General features: G+C 39.1%; 5 protein-coding genes across 6 annotated transcripts; 3 read left to right on the top strand and 2 right to left on the bottom strand.

Annotated features, from left to right (window-relative positions):
- Nucleotides 1-29: 29 nt before the first annotated feature.
- Nucleotides 30-2115, bottom strand: LOC124338244 (neurexin-4-like). The gene is made up of 6 exons (XM_046792336.1): nt 1855-2115; nt 1481-1784; nt 1258-1412; nt 980-1181; nt 663-914; nt 30-595 (listed from the first exon to the last, which is right to left on the bottom strand). Exons 1-6 carry the CDS (start codon nt 1975-1977, stop codon nt 114-116), a joined length of 1518 nt encoding a protein of 505 aa, XP_046648292.1. The 5' UTR covers nt 1978-2115; the 3' UTR covers nt 30-113.
- A 1793-nt stretch (nt 2116-3908) lies between these two features.
- LOC124337773 lies at nt 3909-5093 on the top strand. Its single transcript, XM_046791796.1, has 2 exons — nt 3909-3945; nt 4029-5093. Exons 1-2 carry the CDS (start codon nt 3943-3945, stop codon nt 5091-5093), a joined length of 1068 nt encoding a protein of 355 aa, XP_046647752.1. The 5' UTR covers nt 3909-3942.
- A 355-nt stretch (nt 5094-5448) lies between these two features.
- On the top strand, nt 5449-7621 carry LOC124338263 (peptidylglycine alpha-hydroxylating monooxygenase-like). The gene is made up of 7 exons (XM_046792363.1): nt 5449-5676; nt 5756-5907; nt 5973-6206; nt 6275-6339; nt 6416-6534; nt 6618-6768; nt 6961-7621. The coding sequence occupies exons 1-7, from the start codon at nt 5530-5532 to the stop codon at nt 7470-7472; spliced, it is 1380 nt and encodes a 459-aa protein (XP_046648319.1). The 5' UTR covers nt 5449-5529; the 3' UTR covers nt 7473-7621.
- A 124-nt stretch (nt 7622-7745) lies between these two features.
- LOC124338204 lies at nt 7746-10957 on the top strand. 2 transcript variants are annotated; one of them, XM_046792286.1, is made up of 7 exons: nt 7746-8078; nt 8144-8640; nt 8699-8888; nt 8957-9643; nt 9697-9848; nt 9933-10297; nt 10366-10957. In XM_046792286.1, the coding sequence occupies exons 1-7, from the start codon at nt 7848-7850 to the stop codon at nt 10602-10604; spliced, it is 2361 nt and encodes a 786-aa protein (XP_046648242.1). In that variant the 5' UTR covers nt 7746-7847; the 3' UTR covers nt 10605-10957. The 2 variants fall into 2 exon arrangements, with proteins under 2 accessions (XP_046648242.1, XP_046648241.1); XM_046792285.1 differs by having other exon boundaries at nt 9697-10297.
- A 323-nt stretch (nt 10958-11280) lies between these two features.
- LOC124337772 (serine/threonine-protein kinase/endoribonuclease IRE2-like) lies at nt 11281-16885 on the bottom strand. The gene is made up of 4 exons (XM_046791795.1): nt 16683-16885; nt 16085-16605; nt 15898-16013; nt 11281-11409 (listed from the first exon to the last, which is right to left on the bottom strand). Exons 1-4 carry the CDS (start codon nt 16883-16885, stop codon nt 11281-11283), a joined length of 969 nt encoding a protein of 322 aa, XP_046647751.1.
- Nucleotides 16886-17436: the final 551 nt, after the last annotated feature.

Below are 17436 nucleotides of genomic sequence, written 5' to 3'. Positions count from 1 at the left end.
CGCAAATGAACGTTAATTAATTAGGGGGATGAATTGCACGAGTTGTATTCGATAAAAGGCTGACATAAATGAATAATAAGAGCCATAACATTTAATTTGATTGAGTGAATTGATCATAATGTTTTCAGTGAATGAGTAATTTCTTCTTCCAAGAGAAAACCGGTGAAATGATTCAAACCTTCGGCGCGAATTTTAAATCCTGGCGTCATGGATCCTATTTGCCACCAGATTTGGTCACCCGCTTGTAAATTGAGTGTCGATTGCAAGGTAAATGTTTCGTATTGGTTAGTATTTGCGGTGTCATCGGAAGCACTACCACCGATTTGGTTGCCGTTCAACATGATAAGAATGTCACCATAAAATCTAGATGAAGATGGCGGAATAGTTCCAAGTCCGGATGCCGAAAAAAAATATTTGCCCTTTCGTGGCGCCGTGAATTTGCCCGTTTCTAAATTCATGGCTCCTCCCACGTTTAGTCGTGCAGTGTCAAATTTTATGGGGACATTTGGTTGATCGAATTCAGAGTTAAATATCTGAACGTAAAAGTAAGTGGGCGATGATTTGACATCTTCAAACCCGATCCACGTCTGGAAACCTTATAATTCGTGACATTCATCAGTAATATTGTGTTTATGAATTGAATGAAATTTGAATTTTCATACCAGCGTCACTAGGTAACTTTGTAAAGTCACAGTAAACACTTTCGACCATTGCTGTTCCCAGGACTGAATATAATCCGCTCAGGGAGTGTCCAGTCCTCCACAAATCTGCACATGAACTTGGCATTCCACTGACGGCCACTTGTCCGGTACATTCGAAGTGGCCCAGTGTATGGACACCGGACGAAGTTTCCAATTGCGTTCGACCGAAGTTCAATCGAGTGATGGGCAGAACATTTTTGTCCGTGATTGTACCTGTAGATACCGCCAATTGAAATGAAGAAAATGAAATAGATTTCAGTTGAATAACGGACGCTTACCATCATCGGTTAATAGCACTGGAGCGGCAGAGTCGCAGTTGCATTTGGTGGAAGGATCGACGCAATTTCCATCCAATCCGCACTGGCACGTATGGACGTCCGTGTTGCCACCCGTCCAGAAAAATTTCGAATTTCCATTTCTGTCGTTCCACCAGGCGTAGGTTATATCATTGAATTCCAATGGCGCAAAATTGCAATCGTACTAATTCAATCGAATTAAAATTTGTGAAATAATTGGTGTTGACTTTTGCTTATTAAATAATTCACTTTATTTATACTTTGATTGACTGGTGGCATTCGGCGGAGAGTTGGGCCAATGCCGACATTTGTCTACTTGTGGCATTGTAATTGATGGACCTGGAATAACATCCAGGGTCAGCGCAGTGTCCCACATCCATGGACGCCTCACTGTCGTGCGGAATAGCAGTCGATCCTGACGGCCAAACGATATGCAATTCAATCAATTTGTTATTATTATCTCCTTTATAAGTCTCTAGTTACCTGATGCCATGTCGCAGTGGACGTAAATCGGGTCATCGCCGACTCCTTGGCCGTCAGGATCGATCCAGTACATGCCGGAACTAGTGGAAGGATCAGCCGCCCTAATATCCCGACAAGTTCGGAGTATAGCGCTCCTTCCCGCTAATTGGCGGGTTGTTTCCCGTTCGTTTCGCATTTCCAGTCGACTTACTTTTTCGGCCAGAATTTCCTGTTGCCGATCCTTCAGCTCAAGCAGCGCCTTTAATCGAGCGTCTTCCATTTCCAGCCGGGAAACTTTCACCTCCATGGCTTCCTTAAATTGCATCTATTTATTAAATCAAAAAATTGTGTTATTAATTCTCATTCTTCTTTTTAAAAAACATTTAGTGTCTTACGTAATTTTCCCTCAATTCCCGTAATTGTTCTTCCAACGGAAGTTCAGCTCCGACCGAATAATTGGCCCACAATAGCAAAAATAGAAAACAAAAACCAAACGAGCAGAATTGATGATGAGCCATTTTTGAAGCTATCCTGCAAGTGCTGTGTCGTCCAACTGGTTTCTACGCGACTTTGAAACAAACGTTGTTGTTTAAATATAGATGAATCCAAAAGTCTGTTTGCGATAACTTGATTCTTTATCGGCCATAAAATTTCAATAGACAAGTTCGGGATGCTGAGTTGCACAACCGCAAAATTAGGATCGTGCGCCAACGAGTTTTTGTAACGTTGTGGGGATAGTAGAAAGCGGGTTTTTTTATTATTTAAGCATAGAATTACTTATCTAATCTTAGAAATGTTCAGGATTATCGTTGTTTAGAACATTCTGCTTTTTATAGAGTAATTTGAAATGTATAATTCAGCTTAGTTTACCCATTAAAATTAAAGAAAGTCCAAGCCTGGGATGCTGTTTAGTCTTTTCTTGTGTTTTTTGACAGATCTGCTGACAAGTGACAAGCTCAAACACACAAGAAAAGACTAAACAGCATCCCAGGCTTGGACTTTCTTTAATTTTAATGGGTAAACTAAGCTGAATTATACATTTCAAATTACTCTATAAAAAGCAGAATGTTCTAAACAACGATAATCCTGAACATTTCTAAGATTAGATAAGTAATTCTATGCTTAAATAATAAAAAACCCGCTTTCTACTATCCCCACAACGTTACAAAAACTCGTTGGCGCACGATCCTAATTTTGCGGTTGTGCAACTCAGCATCCCGAACTTGTCTATAACAGACGAGTCAGTAATTAAGTAAATATTTCCGTATCGATCCTTATCGGCTGTTCGTCTCATTGCCCTTATAAGGCTTGATTTTTTGTGGAGTATATTATTAGTTATTTCACGAAGACTAACCGCATTCACCCAGACCGTATTCATTTATTATAAGCTCAATATATTTGCTCCTAAGAGAACGATTCCATCGTCCCGACACACACACACCCGAAGCAATAAACTGCTGTTATATCCTATTCTGTTTGCTTTGAAATCGATTTGATTATAACGTGCCCTCCGCAAATATACAGACTATTATATAACGCGCAAGGCCTTTTTTTCCCGCGTGAACCGGAGAATTCTTTAGAAAAATCCCGAAATAAATGTTTCCCAAAAATAATTATATTCCGCTGGTAACCTACGTCGTGTGATCTCCTGTTTTCAATGTTTGAAATCCAATCACAGATTTACCCGGATTTACCTTTGTTACAATCAGCCTTTTTTTTTAAATTTAATTAACTCGATCGATTTAGGCTAGTCGATTCGACGCAAACTGTGTCACCTGCAACCGCCTGCAATTGAAACAAGTGACATTTTTTTCAAGGATTGCGTCTTTGATTGTTGACAAAACTGCTCAATCATCTCTCTCCTATATCCCGGTCAATTGCGGCCCAATTGTTTGATAAGGAAATTTTAAAATAAAAAGAAGAAAATTTATTTCGGGATGAAATGGTGCTGGGCAGCCCGGAAAATGGCCAGCAATTTTAAAAACAATTTGGGTCGTCGATGTGCGCACTCTGCCGCACACCGATCGACAATAACGAGATAAAGATTTATCAAGTAAATATAAAGTTCAAAATACATTTTGTCGACCTTGGAACCTATACTGGAAAAAAAAAAGAATAAAATAAAAATCAAAAAGAGAATATTCAATTACATCACATTTATTCTCCAAAGCTGGAATGATTCGGTACAGATAGATATTACATATTCCGGTCAAGGTAATATACTAATTTATTTTTTTCAATTGTCAATTGTTAATTTATTTCATCTAACCAGAGACCATTGGATGTGCACGTAAGTCTGCGCCAAGATGGAGATCAGATGGAGATCGAAACTGACTATGTATAGAGGAGGCGGAGCTTATTTTAAATTACATTGTTTTGTTCGTCGTCAGTTAGAGGGGGCATCACTACATTGTTACGTGTATAGTTCTTCTTTTGTTTATAACAGTGAACCAACGCGACTGGAAGAAATCACTTTTCATACTATGGTAAGTTTATCCATTTGGACATTAGGATTTAAATATTCTTATATAATAATTGTCTGATAATTAAGACACTCGACTGGGTGTAGCGATCATACAGGGTAGCCTGTGCCATCGTTTTGGCCAACGTGGGAATCATACTCGGCTGTCACATTTGGCTGGCCCATTTCGGCTCCGATTCAAGAAATAATAACGAAGATTCCGGCGCAATAAGAAGAGTAGTGCGCATTTCCCAGTGGAGACAAGATTACCTTGAGGCCATCGACAGCCGTCGGATCGTGTTGCACGAAACGAGCGGACGAGGCGATTTGAACGTCCGGCAAAGTTGCGCTGCCGAATCGGCAGCCCGACACAATCCCGACCGCCCGATTCAAATTTTCATGCGATGGAAAACGACGTCCAGGGACGACCCTGGGAATTCGACAGACGCCTGGCTGACCGTTCTATCTCATTACAACAACGTGGAAATTGTTCAAATTGATGATGCAATCCTTTACTCGAATAATACGGCCCTGTACAACTGGTTCAAAATTAAATGGCGGGAAAATGCCCAGCAGCACCTGTCCCATGACTATATTCGATCGGTGACGTTGTTTAAAGGCGGTGGCCTCTTCCTGGACATGGATAAAGTGATCACAATCAAGCCTCTGACTTGGTCGAAATGGAACAACTTTTTCGTTCAGAGGAAAAGCGGAATCATCGCTGTCGAGATGCTGCACCTCCTCCACGGCCACCATTTAATCGACGAGATCATCTTGAACATGGCCAATAATAAGGCGGATGATGCGGCAACAGGCAACGGGATTTTGGCAGCCGCCATTGACGCTAGCGTCAACAAGATTTGCGGCAGCTGGAAGAATAATCAGTGTCTGGATGTCCGGTTGATTGACGAAGAAGACGTCATCTTACCACCATTTGACTCGCTATTTTGGGACTCATCGATTCTTGGAATGAATTCAAAAGGAGGATATGACGTCATGAAAAAGACCATCGTGAATCACGGGGCTGTTTTGATGGAATGGGAATCAATTATTAGAAATTCATTCGAATCTGTGCTGTACGTGGCTCTCATGGAGGAACACTGCCCTTTCACGCTTGCCAATGCCAAACATTTCCCCAATTTCCACTCATCACTTAATAATTTCAATCAATAATAATAAACTAAATCAGAATGTATCGATCGAAATCGTTTTCTTTTTACGAAATATTTATATCGCTTGCGTTGAACTCTTTTGGTATATGATTTTATATCTTGAAAGAAATTACAAGGTGGAGAATAAGCTTAGCTGTATATGCTAATAACATTTCCATGGTTACAGGGCGCAATTATAAACCAAGTAGAATATAATTGATGGAAAGGCCAGCGATCTCTGTTGATGCATAGGATGAGCTTGTTCACCTTGAATTCATTCTCAGGTGCTGCTAATGACATTGACCTTCAGTTCGATCCGATTAAATTATTGTGTGGCAATAACCTTTGCTGGCTTTCTATACCGAAGCTATATACACCAGTTGCTTGTTTTCACTGCGTGCCGATTGTCGTCTACACATTTTCTCCTTCAAAGATTCAATTGAAATCAAATTAACGAGATGATGTCTCCCATTTGGCTCTTAATTAAAATGGCCGTCATCTTCTATTATTGCGTCACGTGCTGTGATGGCTTCTCCGATATGCCTCCACCTCTACCTGGCACCAACACCTATCAATTGCGAATGCCCGGCGCTGTCCCCACAGTCGTAAGTTCTAAATCAAATATTTAAGAGTTCAACAATTAAATATTAGAGTATGTGATCTGATTGGTTGTGATGTAAATAGGATGACGATTACATTTGCACAGCGTTCAAATTGGACCCGGAGAAGGAAATGTACATCACCCAATTCAAGGTGGAAGGGACGGCCGATAGAGCCCATCACATGATTCTCAGCGGATGTGCTGGCGAATTAACCAACTCTGCCACTCCGTCCTGGTAAAATTAATTATTTAAAACACCAAACATTGTTATAACATAAATCGACAAATTAATTTGACCAGGAAATGCGCTTCTCACGGGACTGGAAAAGTGTCGTGTTCCGGACCAACGAGAATTTTATACGCCTGGGCTAAAAATGCCGATGGCACTCGTTTGCCTCCGTCCGTTGGCTTCCGCATCGGTGGCCCTGGCAAATCGCGGGTGAAATATTTGATCATTCAGGTGCACTACGCCAACAAACTGGCGCCAGGAGTGCGCGATTACACCGGATTGGACTTGGAAATCACCAGCCAACCGTAATAAATTATTCGAATTTAATTTAATTTATTTGTATTTAATTTAATTGGAAATTGTATCATTATAGGCAAAGGTACATTGCTGGAATTTTATTAATGCTGGCCTTGCCGGAAATCCCGCCTCACCAGGCAGGTATTAATTTCAATCTTGAGACTAATAAATTATTATACACTAGAATTAATCAGTATTAATCGATATCTCAATCAAGTTGTCAATTCTGACATTTGCTGTCCGATCGATATGCCCGTCCCGATCAACATTTTCGCCGCCCGCGTTCACGCCCACGGGCTCGGAACGGTCGTCACCAGTTACAAATACGACCCCGAAGTAATAGGAATTGAACTTCTAATGTTGACTGGACCTTTAATACGTTTTGAATTAATAAAATGTTATTCGATTTGTTTATGTAGACGCGCGGAACGGAATTGATCATTAAGGGAAATCCGCAATGGCCTCAAGCGTTCTACCCGACGACGCGTGAATTTACCATGACCAAAGGCGATGAAATTCTGATGAGGTGTACCTACAGTTCTCTAGGCAAAAGCACTTTCACCTATGCAGGTATATCCAATTGCAATAAACAGCAAAATTAAATTTCGATTTTTCCGATACTAAATTTAGATTCTGAATCAATAGATTTTGGCAGAATTAATTTTGTTAATTAAGTCTATTTTTAAAAAAAGTGATAAATTAAACCTGTCAATTAAAAAAAATTAAATCAATTGACGTTTCAATCTGAACTGGCCATCAAAGGTCTTACTGGATCCGACGAAATGTGCAATGTGTACCTGATGTACTACACGGACAACACCGACATCGGGGCTGAATTCCAGTCGTGCGGATACTTGTGCAATGCGGAGCAAAATCGAGCCTATCCGGCCGATTCCATCCAGCCGCTCCCACCCAATCCGATTCTGGAGGCTTACGCCATCCACGGCAAAATGAACCACCAACTGCGGACCAATTCCAGCACTTCTGCCATCCAGGAAATGCCAATTGTTGTTGAACCAATCATCATCGACAACAATTCGTCACAGCATGAAACGTCTAATGGGGAAGGTCTGATGGTCAATCACGATGTTCATCATCACGTTGAAATGGAGTCGACAACGAACGTTGCAGAACCACCAGCAGTTACGATTACGCAAGCGACCAAAGAAATTCGCCGTGAAAAAGTGAAAGCAATATCTAGCAAATCTGACAGTCAAAAGAAAGATGACAACTTTTGGTCATTTTTATTCTTTTTTCGTCGTTTTTTCTCGTAAGTTTTTCACAACACCGGCAAATGCTTACAGGAAATGTTGACCAAAAATAATTCAAAGAAAATTGGCACCTACTGCAAAGTTTAATGAATCAATCGTTAATTGTAGATGTCAGATGGCAGTGGCACGAAATAAATGAAATTCAAAACTATCCGATTTTATTAATAATTATTTCCTTTTTCAATCCCATATTTTTGCTTATTTTTACTACTTATTAGATGAGTCATGGTCTATGATAGACCATGTCGACACCAGACGACACCTATTTTTGAGGAAAGTTGGCATGGCAACGTTGGGCAGGTTATAAAATCTGTCGTTCAAGTTTCAACCGGTTACTAGTCTAAAAAATCTGTCAATTCAATTTATCTTAAATGTAAGATGGTTAGGACATACATTAGAAAAACTGAACGTTGTGTGTATCCAGATGGTCACATCTTGAAAGCTGTCAAGGAAGTTGTTGCTGAGAAAAAAAAAGTACATGTTGTTGCCAAAGAAACCTCCATCCCAAAAAGATCTCTTCTGAGATATATTAAAAATTTCTTGGCTGCTGGAATCCAAGATGAGGCTGAATTAAATACAATCATTGGTGGTTACAAAAAACATCGCAGGGTAAATCCACTTTTATGTTTTACTGTACAAGTGTTGCAATGTTAACTCTTTCTTGTTCGCTCTAGGTTTTCAGCCATGAACAAGAAAGTAATCTTAGGAATTACGTCAAAAAGGCTAGTGACAATAATGATGGATTCACTACCAGAGACTTGAGAAAATTGGCTTATCAGTACGCTACCCGAGAAAAATGTGTTGTCCCTCTTAGTTGGTCAGTCAAGCAGGAAGCCGGAAGGGACTGGCTCTTTGGTTTCATGACAAGACAGCGAGACCTTTTAATCAGGAAGCCTCGAGCAACATCTGTAGACAGAGCTACCAGCTTCAACAACCTTAACATTGATTTCTTCTTTGACAATGTTGAAATCATAGTTGCTCGAGGCATTCCTCCTTATCGTTGGTTTAATGCTGGCTTTACCACAGTGCACATACCTGATGGAATTATCCCCCCTAAAGGAAGAAAACAAATCGGTTCTGTAACTTCAGGTGAGAGAGACACACTGGTTACAGTCTGCCTTGCAGTATGTGCCACAGGGTCGTCCATTCCACCATTCTTTGTCTTTCCACGGTAACATTCTTATAACTAAAACATCATCGTCCTTTTAAATTTTGTCTGTTTCTTTCAGAGTCCATTTTAAGGAATATTTCCTCCATGGTGCCCCTCTCGGTTCTGCTGGATCAGCCAACAAGTCTGGCTTGATGTCAGATAAAGATTTCATTTTGTTTATGAATCACTTCATCCAGCACGTTCGGCCTTCGAAGGAGAGCGAGGTTGTTTTATTTCTCGATAACCACTCATCTCATCGGTCGAACGAGGTATTGCTTCTAATCAAATTCTACCCTTTTCATTATTTCTCATCTTATTGTATATTCAATCCATCTAGATATTGAATTTGGCTAAAGACAACGGAGTGGTCATGTTTACTATACCTCCGCATTGTTCTCATCAGCTTCAACCCCTTGACAGAAGTGTGTTTGGTCCGTTTAAAAGATACTACGATTCGTATTGCAGTTCATGGATAAAGGACAATCCAGGAAAACCTATGAGCATGCACAACATTGCAGAGCTGGTTGGATTAGCCTTCCCGCTTGCAACAACACCTGCAAAAATCACGTCTGGGTTTAAAATGGCCGGGCTCGTCCCATTTAATAGATTTATCTTCGATGGTGACGTCGACTTTACTCCGCCATCCTTCGTCACGGATCCTCCTTTTAATTCAACGCCAGTCCCTTCTGATGATGGTTTCCCAGAAATCCTAGCATCCAACGATAACATCGTCCAAGATGGCCATACTCCAGTTCCAGCGAACCACATCACGGACAATGATTTAACTTCAATTCTTCCTTTTAATTCAACACCAGTACCTTCTGATGATGGTTTCCTAGAAATCCTAGCATCCAACGATAACATCGTCCAAGATGGCCATACTCCAGTTCCAGCGAACCACATCATGGACAATGATTTAACTGCAATTCTACCCGATTTGAACGACATTGTGGGGATTTTCGAAGAAGACCCTTTGACGATAGTTCAAAACGTCAATATTTCATTAGATGTTCAAAATGGAGAGGTAACTTCATTTTAATATATTTGCTGCAGACATTAAATCCAATTTTTTTTTAGACATTTGAACTAAGAGGTGTTATCGAGGAGGATTCCAATAGAAATCATGTGGAAACTTTGAGTCCCTACCCTAAAGCTCCTTCCGAATTGACAATGAAACGTGGTCGAGGCCGTCCACCCAAAGCTGCTTCCAAAGCTGCTTCCAATTTGACATTGAAACGTGGTCGGGGCCGTCCGCCCAAAGCTGCTTCTAAAGCTTCTTCCAAAGCTTCTTCCAAAGCTTCTTCCAATTTGACATTGAAACGTGGTCGAGGCCGTCCACCCAAAGCTGCTTCTAAAGCTTCTTCCAAAGCTCCTTCCAATTTGACATTGAAACGTGGTCGGGGCCGTCCACCCTCTGTCTTGGCGAATAACATTTTGACTAATCAAAATTCAAACACAAGTAGTGACACTCCTCCAAAGGAAAATGGTCATTCCGATGAAATGTCCATCGCATCTGTTGAATCACGTGGTGATGTCGAAAATTCTGAAAAAGAAAACGTCACCAACGACATCCAGAAGAAAGACGTAACATCAGGAGCTCGACGTGGACGTGGTCGTCCAGCCAAGACATCCATTTTACCGAAAACGACTATTGAGAAATCCCCAGCAGTTGCTATAGGTATTTTAAAAGTAATTTAAAGTGTCAGAATTCATTTTGAAGTTGTGCATTTTCCTCCACGATTGCAGTCGCAACCCGTTCGACGACCAGGAAAACTGCGACATTAACACCTCTAGATAGAAGAATGAAGTGTTGCAATGTATTGCTGGAACGCGATCCGGAGGTTGAAGCTTTGCGTATTGCAATGATTGACGAAGATGAGAGGGAAAAGGTGGCTGAGACTGCAACATCTCAAGTTGAAATTCCAGTTGCTGCCAGATTAACTCGTGGGATGCTGAAACTTGTTAGCCAGTCTGAACCAGATTGAAAGAAAATCTCACCTTTTATTTCCTCGTACTAAACGTTTTCGTTAAATTTGAGTGATAAAACGTCAATTTTGTTCACACAATGTTCCACTCGTGTCATTTTAATTTTTTTCCTTTCGGTTTAGTTTAAAACCGCTTTCTTTCCCCCCCTCGTTACTATGCAGCTGAAAACGGTTCAGTTTTGTTTGTTAAATTTAATCCCATCTTCGGTATCTTTCAACACGACCGTTATAGGTTAGTTGACAGCAGCGCAGAGGTTATAAGAAGTAGCGCAGTGTTATTATGAGTGTTGATCGTGTCTTAATTCGAAATTCAGAGACCCACTTCAAGTGTGAATACAATGTTCAAACGGGAATCAAGGTAAGTTGCTTGTTGTTTTTTCATGTTTACGCTCACCACCCAACAGACTAGGTAGACTTGTACGTTTCTCGTACACAGACTTGCATATTTAACAAGTTAGTTTTTAAATTAAGAGTAGCTAAAGTTTGCGTAATAAGGGCAATTTCCGTTAATCTTGTTAACCTTAATTAGTATAATGTAGTATTCAAATTTTTAATGATTTGAATTGTGTATTTATTTCAGATTGAAATTTGTATTTATTTCCCTTCCTCAGTAGCGATCCAGCATCCTCTTTTATCGTTATCCGAAAATCATGCTCCGGTAGGTGTCATAGGGTAATTATGCATCGGGTGTGCCGCTGCCGCTGTTAGCCAATCGCCAGTCCCCCGGCTCAAACTGAACCAGCTGCTTTCTGATCTCGTATAGGACCGGAATGGGTACTGATTCTTCCTGCAGTTCTGGTTTAGTCTTTTTTTTTAGTAAAAGTCATTAACGTTTTTGTTTTAGCCAGAAGTTGATACTTGGTAAAAGTGGGAAAGACGAATTGGAGCTGTGTTTGCGTTCTTCGCGTCGTTAGTGGCACTACGTTCCACTTTTTATTATTTAAATACCTTGTTCTACTGCTATCTTATTTCTGATCCAGAAGCTAAATCGCAGAATTATTTACAAAGAAACAAAGCCGCAAGAGATAAACACAGTGCAGTAGACTCGATGCAACGAATGAATCCGCAAAATTGTGTTTGTTCCATTTTCTTTTCTCCCATTAGCTCTTCCCGCTCATTTTTTTAAATTTCCAGAAAAAGGGGTTAGGGTACACGTAAGACGAGGGGGAGGGTTAGAATGAATCCAAGATGGCCGCCGCTTCTTTGGGAAAAATTTCTCCCTCCTCCTCCGCTCCCGCCATACCTCTCTCAGTACTCAGTAGGCATTTGTATGGCGGCCGTGTCACACGGTTTTGGAAACTCCGGATATGCTCTGAGTATTTGATTAATTTCAGCTTTTATCGTTAACTACTCTTAACTTTTCCTTTATTAATAGAAACACATTGTTTGTATTCTTTGCATTGGCAGAATTAAATGCTTACTCAACTGTTTCAATTTACATAACTCAGTGGTGGTAATTAACCATAGGCATCTTACATTAGTCCTTGTCATTTTTCAAATAGTCAGAATCACAAAAGTGACAGCAGAGTGTGCATAGTTGTCCCGGTTTATTAGCTTTACATGTTCAAACATGTTTTAATGATTTATTGTGATGCCTACACAGCAATCTGTTGGTATCTTTATTTATGATTTAGAAGTTATGGAATCACATACCTACCTCTTTTCATTAGTCAACTGAGTATTATTAAACCTATATCTATATTATTATATTTTAAATATTGGTTTTCTTTTTCACAGGTGGTAGCCATGTGAAGCAAATGTGAAACTCGATTACCCTGCCCTGCCATAGTTACAAAAGTAACTAGAGTTCATTACAGGTCTACAGGTAAGCTTCCTTTTCTTAATAGTTAGAAGCACAAAACGCATAGCTGCCCAGGTATACAAGTATTGTATGTTCAAACGTGTTCAAATAATTTATTGTGATGGCTTCACAATCTGCTGGCATCTTTATTTGAGATCTCGTTGTTATGAAATCTTACATATTTTTTGGCAGAAATAAAGCCCACAAGAGGTAAACCGCAAACTAGATGCACCCATTGAGTTCAGTAAATCAGAATAGTGTACTAAATTTCTTGCAGATTAGCGATTTTAGAGATAGACGGTGGGCGAATCGTTCCTGTAGGCTTCTAAACTTGAAGGTTTTGTCGAATTCAGTGTGAATAAATTCCACCAAAGCTCGTTTTTCCTCAACGTCCCTAACTTTCTTCCTTTTTATTTGTTGCGACCGTAGTATCATTCCACGTTCCACTACTTCTTGACTGTATTTCGAACTACCAAAAGCTTCCCATCACTGATGGATTATTAATCTAGGTTTTCTTTCTTGCTACTGACAAAGACTTTGTTGAGTCAAAAAAGCCAAATTTTATAACTGAATTAAAAAAAAAAACACTTGAGCAGTAAAAGTAACGAAATTACTCAACTACCGTCCATTTAGTTACAAATTCGTTGCTTTTCTTTTTAATGAGTTTCTGGCGATCACACAAACATTAAGATTTTATTTATACATTTTAGTTAAAAATTTGTTCTAAAAAAACTCAACGACACTCGAAGTTTCTTTTTACAAGGTCTTAACATTTCTTGCTGATTCTTTGTAAGTTATTAGACTGTCAAGTATTATGAATTTGAACTCAAATTCTTTTTTTCTTTTGGCCGGGAAATCTGAATACCGATAAACCGGATGAAGCGTTCTTTTCCTTTCTGCTATTTGACCTCTTAACGAAAACTAGTTTTAGAAGAGACAAAAACTGTTCTATTATTCATTTAAGGAAATACGATGTATACATACATTTATGAAAGGGAAAGTTCGTGGAAGAGTTCTATTATTTTATTTGTGTTGATGTTGATATTTTTCCGTAAAATTGATGGCACGTCGGTGCCATTAGTCCCAAGTTTGATTAAAACTTTGATTGCGTCGATTAATCTTTCGCTTGAATTTTTAAGACACAATAAATGGAGTGCGTTGTCTCCGTCGTTGTTTTTTCCATTGACATCGATTCCGAGTTGGATTAATAATTTGATTGCGTCGATTAAACTTTCGCTTGAATTATTATAACACAAGCAATGGAGTGCGTTGTCTCCGTCTTTGTCTTTGCTATTGACATCGATTCCGAGATGGACTAATAATTTGATCGCGTCGATTAATCTTTCGCTTGAATTATTGTAACACAAGTAATGGAGTGCGTTGCTTCCGTGGTTGTCTTTTCCATTGACATCGATTCCGAGTTGGATTAATAATTTGATCGCGTCGATTAATCTTTCGCTTGAATTTTTAGCACACAATAAATGGAGTGCGTTGCTTCCGTGGTTGTCTTTTCCATTGACATCGATTCCGAGTTGGACTAATAATTTGATCGCGTCGATTGATCTTTCGCTTGAATTAAATTGACATAATAAATGGAGTGCGTTGTATCCGTCTTTGTCTTTGCTATTGACATCGATTCCGAGTTGGACTAATAATTTGATCGCGTCGATTGATCTTTCACTTGAATTGTGTTGACACAAGTAATGGAGTGCGTTGTTTCCGTGGTTGTTTTTTCCATTGACATCGATTCCGAGTTGGACTAATAATTTGATCGCGTCGATTGATCTTTCACTTGAATTGTGTTGACACAAGTAATGGAGTGCGTTGTTTCCGTGGTTGTTTTTTCCATTGACATCGATTCCGAGATGGACTAATAATTTGATCGCGTCGTTTAATCTTTCGCTTGAATTATATTGACACAATAAATGGAGTGCGTTGCTTCCGTTGTTGTTTTTTCCATTGACATTGATTCCGAGTTGGATTAATAATTTGATTGCGTCGATTAATCTTTCGCTTGAATTATTAAGACACATTAAATGGAGTGCGTTGTCTCCGTCGTTGTTTTTTCCATTGACATCGATTCCGAGTTGGATTAATAATTTGATCGCGTCGATTAATCTTTCGCTTGAATTTTTAGCACACAATAAATGGAGTGCGTTGCTTCCGTGGTTTTTTCCATTGACATCGATTCCGAGTTGGATTAATAATTTGATCGCGTCGATTAATCTTTCGCTTGAATTATATTGACACAATAAATGGAGTGCGTTGCTTCCGTTGTTGTTTTTTCCATTGACATTGATTCCGAGTTGGATTAATAATTTGATTGCGTCGATTAATCTTTCGCTTGAATTATTAAGACACATTAAATGGAGTGCGTTGCTTCCAGATTTTGTTTTTCCATTGACATCGATTCCGAGTTGGATTAATAATTTGATCGCGTCGATTAATCTTTCGCTTGAATTTTTAGCACACAATAAATGGAGTGCGTTGCTTCCGTGGTTTTTTCCATTGACATCGATTCCGAGTTGGATTAATAATTTGATCGCGTCGATTAATCTTTCGCTTGAATTATTAAGACACAATAAATGGAGTGCGTTGCTTCCGTTGTTGTTTTTTCCATTGACATTGATTCCGAGTTGGATTAATAATTTGATCGCGTCGATTAATCTTTCGCTTGAATTTTTAGCACACAATAAATGGAGTGCGTTGCTTCCGTTGTTGTTTTTTCCATTGACATCGATTCCGAGTTGGATTAATAATTTGATTGCGTCGATTAATCTTTCGCTTGAATTATTAAGACACAATAAATGGAGTGCGTTGATTCCGTTGTTGTTTTTTCCATTGACATTGATTCCGAGTTGGATTAATAATTTGATTGCGTCGATTAATCTTTCGCTTGAATTATTAAGACACATTATATGGAGTGCGTTGTCTCCGTCGTTGTTTTTTCCATTGACATCGATTCCGAGTTGGATTAATAATTTGATTGCGTCGATTAATCTTTCGCTTGAATTATTAAGACACATTAAATGGAGTGCGTTGTTTCCGTGGTTGTTTTTTCCATTGACATCGATTCCGAGTTGGATTAATAATTTGATCGCGTCGATTAATCTTTCGCTTGAATTTTTAGCACACAATAAATGGAGTGCGTTGCTTCCGTTGTTGTTTTTTCCATTGACATCGATTCCGAGTTGGATTAATAATTTGATTGCGTCGATTAATCTTTCGCTTGAATTATTAAGACACAATAAATGGAGTGCGTTGATTCCGTAACTATTCTTAACGTTCACATCAACTCCTTGTCGGATCAAGGCTCTTAACTTTTCGTTTTGATTTGTCCATGGGAAAAGGAAGGAAGTAACTGGGTCTTTTATTTTACATAGTTCCAACATTTCATTTTCTCTCTCTGCAAGCTACATTGAAATCAATAAGGATACCAATTTAAGTCATGCAAATCATTTAAATGTAATGTAGGCTACTTTAAATTCTTACCTTAAGTTTTTCTGATTTGAGTCGTTCAACTATATTCGATGAAGATATTCGATCATTAGGTTCCATTTTTAACATTTCGTTAATGAGATCGTACGCGTAATGCGTCCGTTCTAATTCTGAACAATGATTAAACATGTAATCTCACCGTATAAAAATGATTACTTTTACGTAAATTTGCTAAACTTACTATTGATATTTATTGCACTCCCTTTCAAAATGTTTTCGTGAATTTCATTTATATGAGAACCGTAAATATGTTCCCCGTCTAAAAGAAGAAAAGCGAAGACGAGGCCTAGAGAAAATACGTCGCTTTTGACGGTACCTCTCGGCTGCTCCATCGCTTCAGGTTGCGACCGTAAATCATGACTTATTCTTAGCAGCTCAGGGGCGAACCAGTTGCTTGTTCCTTTTACTCCACTCTCCATCGTGAACGTTCCGCGTTCATTCACGGATCTTGAAAGACCAAAATCAGCCCATTTCATTGTTACCTTAACGTCTTGGCCAGTGGAATCGACCGAGATGAGTACATTTTGCGGCTTGATGTCTCGATGAATTAAATTTCTTGAATGAATGTGCTCAAGACCCGAAGCCAATTGGGAGAAAATTTCAAAATGATACGGCAATTTAGGCCCTTTGTATTTGTTGGGATCGTTAGGCTCTAGAAATATCTGATCTAATGATGCGGTGCACAGCTCCAAAGCAAAGTGCCTGTTAGAAGACAAGCGCACACTAATCTCTGCAATGCATTTAAGAAAAAAATAACAATTCCATTTTGGATATCTTACTTGAAATCGTCGGTGAATTCGACGTGCAAGAGTTTGACGATATTAGGATGATCGACTTGTTTTAGACTTTTCTCCTCGTTAGCACTAGCACGAATAAGCTCAACTCTTTTGACCGCCACTTCACGGCCTTGAAACGTGCCCAGAAACACTGCACCAAAGCCACCTTTTCCCAACAGTACTTCCCTATTTAATTTGATTTCCATGTTGTTGTTTCGAAACAGTAATTTCTTAGTCGTAACTTTTAACAGCTTTCGCTTTCGTGCTGGAATTTTAGAGTGGTGTAACTTGCTGCTGCTTTGAACGGATCTCGCGCAAATACTGTCGGCTAATACAAGTTTGATAACAGACTGCAGTATTTCCATCATGATAGCGCCTCAGATAATCACAGCATAAAATAATGATCTCGTGAAATATTTCGTATCCAATATACATTTGAACAAACCTTGATGGCTATAAATTATGTCATCTTGCACTTTTAGTCGAGTTATTTGTGTAAAAAAATTCAATGGGGCTGCGTTTTAGTGCATCACCTAAAAAACTTTCCATTTCTTTTACATTTGATTCTTGACTAAACAAGGAATGCCGATAGCTTCATATTCACTTTGTGTAGCACTATTTTCTTATCAAATTCTCTTGGTGATGATATTTTACTGTTATCACTATGCGCGTTATCACCGTTTTCTTTCACAACCATTATTTAGAGTGTACATGCCAAATTAGTTAAATTCAAATAGTTTAAACAGGGACAAGAAAT

The sequence above is a fragment of the Daphnia pulicaria genome, chromosome 4 (assembly GCF_021234035.1).
Source record: "Daphnia pulicaria isolate SC F1-1A chromosome 4, SC_F0-13Bv2, whole genome shotgun sequence".
In the NCBI taxonomy this organism is placed as follows: domain Eukaryota; kingdom Metazoa; phylum Arthropoda; class Branchiopoda; order Diplostraca; family Daphniidae; genus Daphnia; species Daphnia pulicaria.
The sequence above is the reverse complement of the archived record's forward strand: the minus strand, read 5'-3'. Positions and strand labels throughout refer to the sequence as shown.

Bases quoted from the DNA above. Each gene is read 5' to 3' on its own strand.
- LOC124338204 (XM_046792285.1), top strand. From the start codon at position 7,848: ATGGTTAGGACATACATTAGAAAAACTGAACGTTGTGTGTATCCAGAT. The intron at 8,079-8,143 runs GTAAATCCACTT...TGTTCGCTCTAG, and splicing joins GTTACAAAAAACATCGCAGG to GTTTTCAGCCATGAACAAGA. The intron at 9,644-9,696 runs GTAACTTCATTT...ATTTTTTTTTAG, and splicing joins TAGATGTTCAAAATGGAGAG to ACATTTGAACTAAGAGGTGT.
- LOC124338244 (XM_046792336.1), bottom strand. From the start codon at position 1,977: ATGGCTCATCATCAATTCTGCTCGTTTGGTTTTTGTTTTCTATTTTTG. The intron at 1,785-1,854 runs GTAAGACACTAA...TTTAATAAATAG, and splicing joins GGGAATTGAGGGAAAATTAC to ATGCAATTTAAGGAAGCCAT. The intron at 1,182-1,257 runs GTATAAATAAAG...CGATTGAATTAG, and splicing joins AATGCCACCAGTCAATCAAA to TACGATTGCAATTTTGCGCC.
- LOC124337772 (XM_046791795.1), bottom strand. From the start codon at position 16,885: ATGGAAATCAAATTAAATAGGGAAGTACTGTTGGGAAAAGGTGGCTTT. The intron at 16,606-16,682 runs GTAAGATATCCA...GTCTTCTAACAG, and splicing joins GAATTCACCGACGATTTCAA to GCACTTTGCTTTGGAGCTGT. The intron at 11,410-15,897 runs GTAAGAATTTAA...CTAAAAAAAAAG, and splicing joins TCAAATCAGAAAAACTTAAG to ACTAAACCAGAACTGCAGGA.
- LOC124338263 (XM_046792363.1), top strand. From the start codon at position 5,530: ATGATGTCTCCCATTTGGCTCTTAATTAAAATGGCCGTCATCTTCTAT. The intron at 5,677-5,755 runs GTAAGTTCTAAA...TGATGTAAATAG, and splicing joins CCGGCGCTGTCCCCACAGTC to GATGACGATTACATTTGCAC. The intron at 6,769-6,960 runs GTATATCCAATT...TGGCCATCAAAG, and splicing joins AAGCACTTTCACCTATGCAG to GTCTTACTGGATCCGACGAA.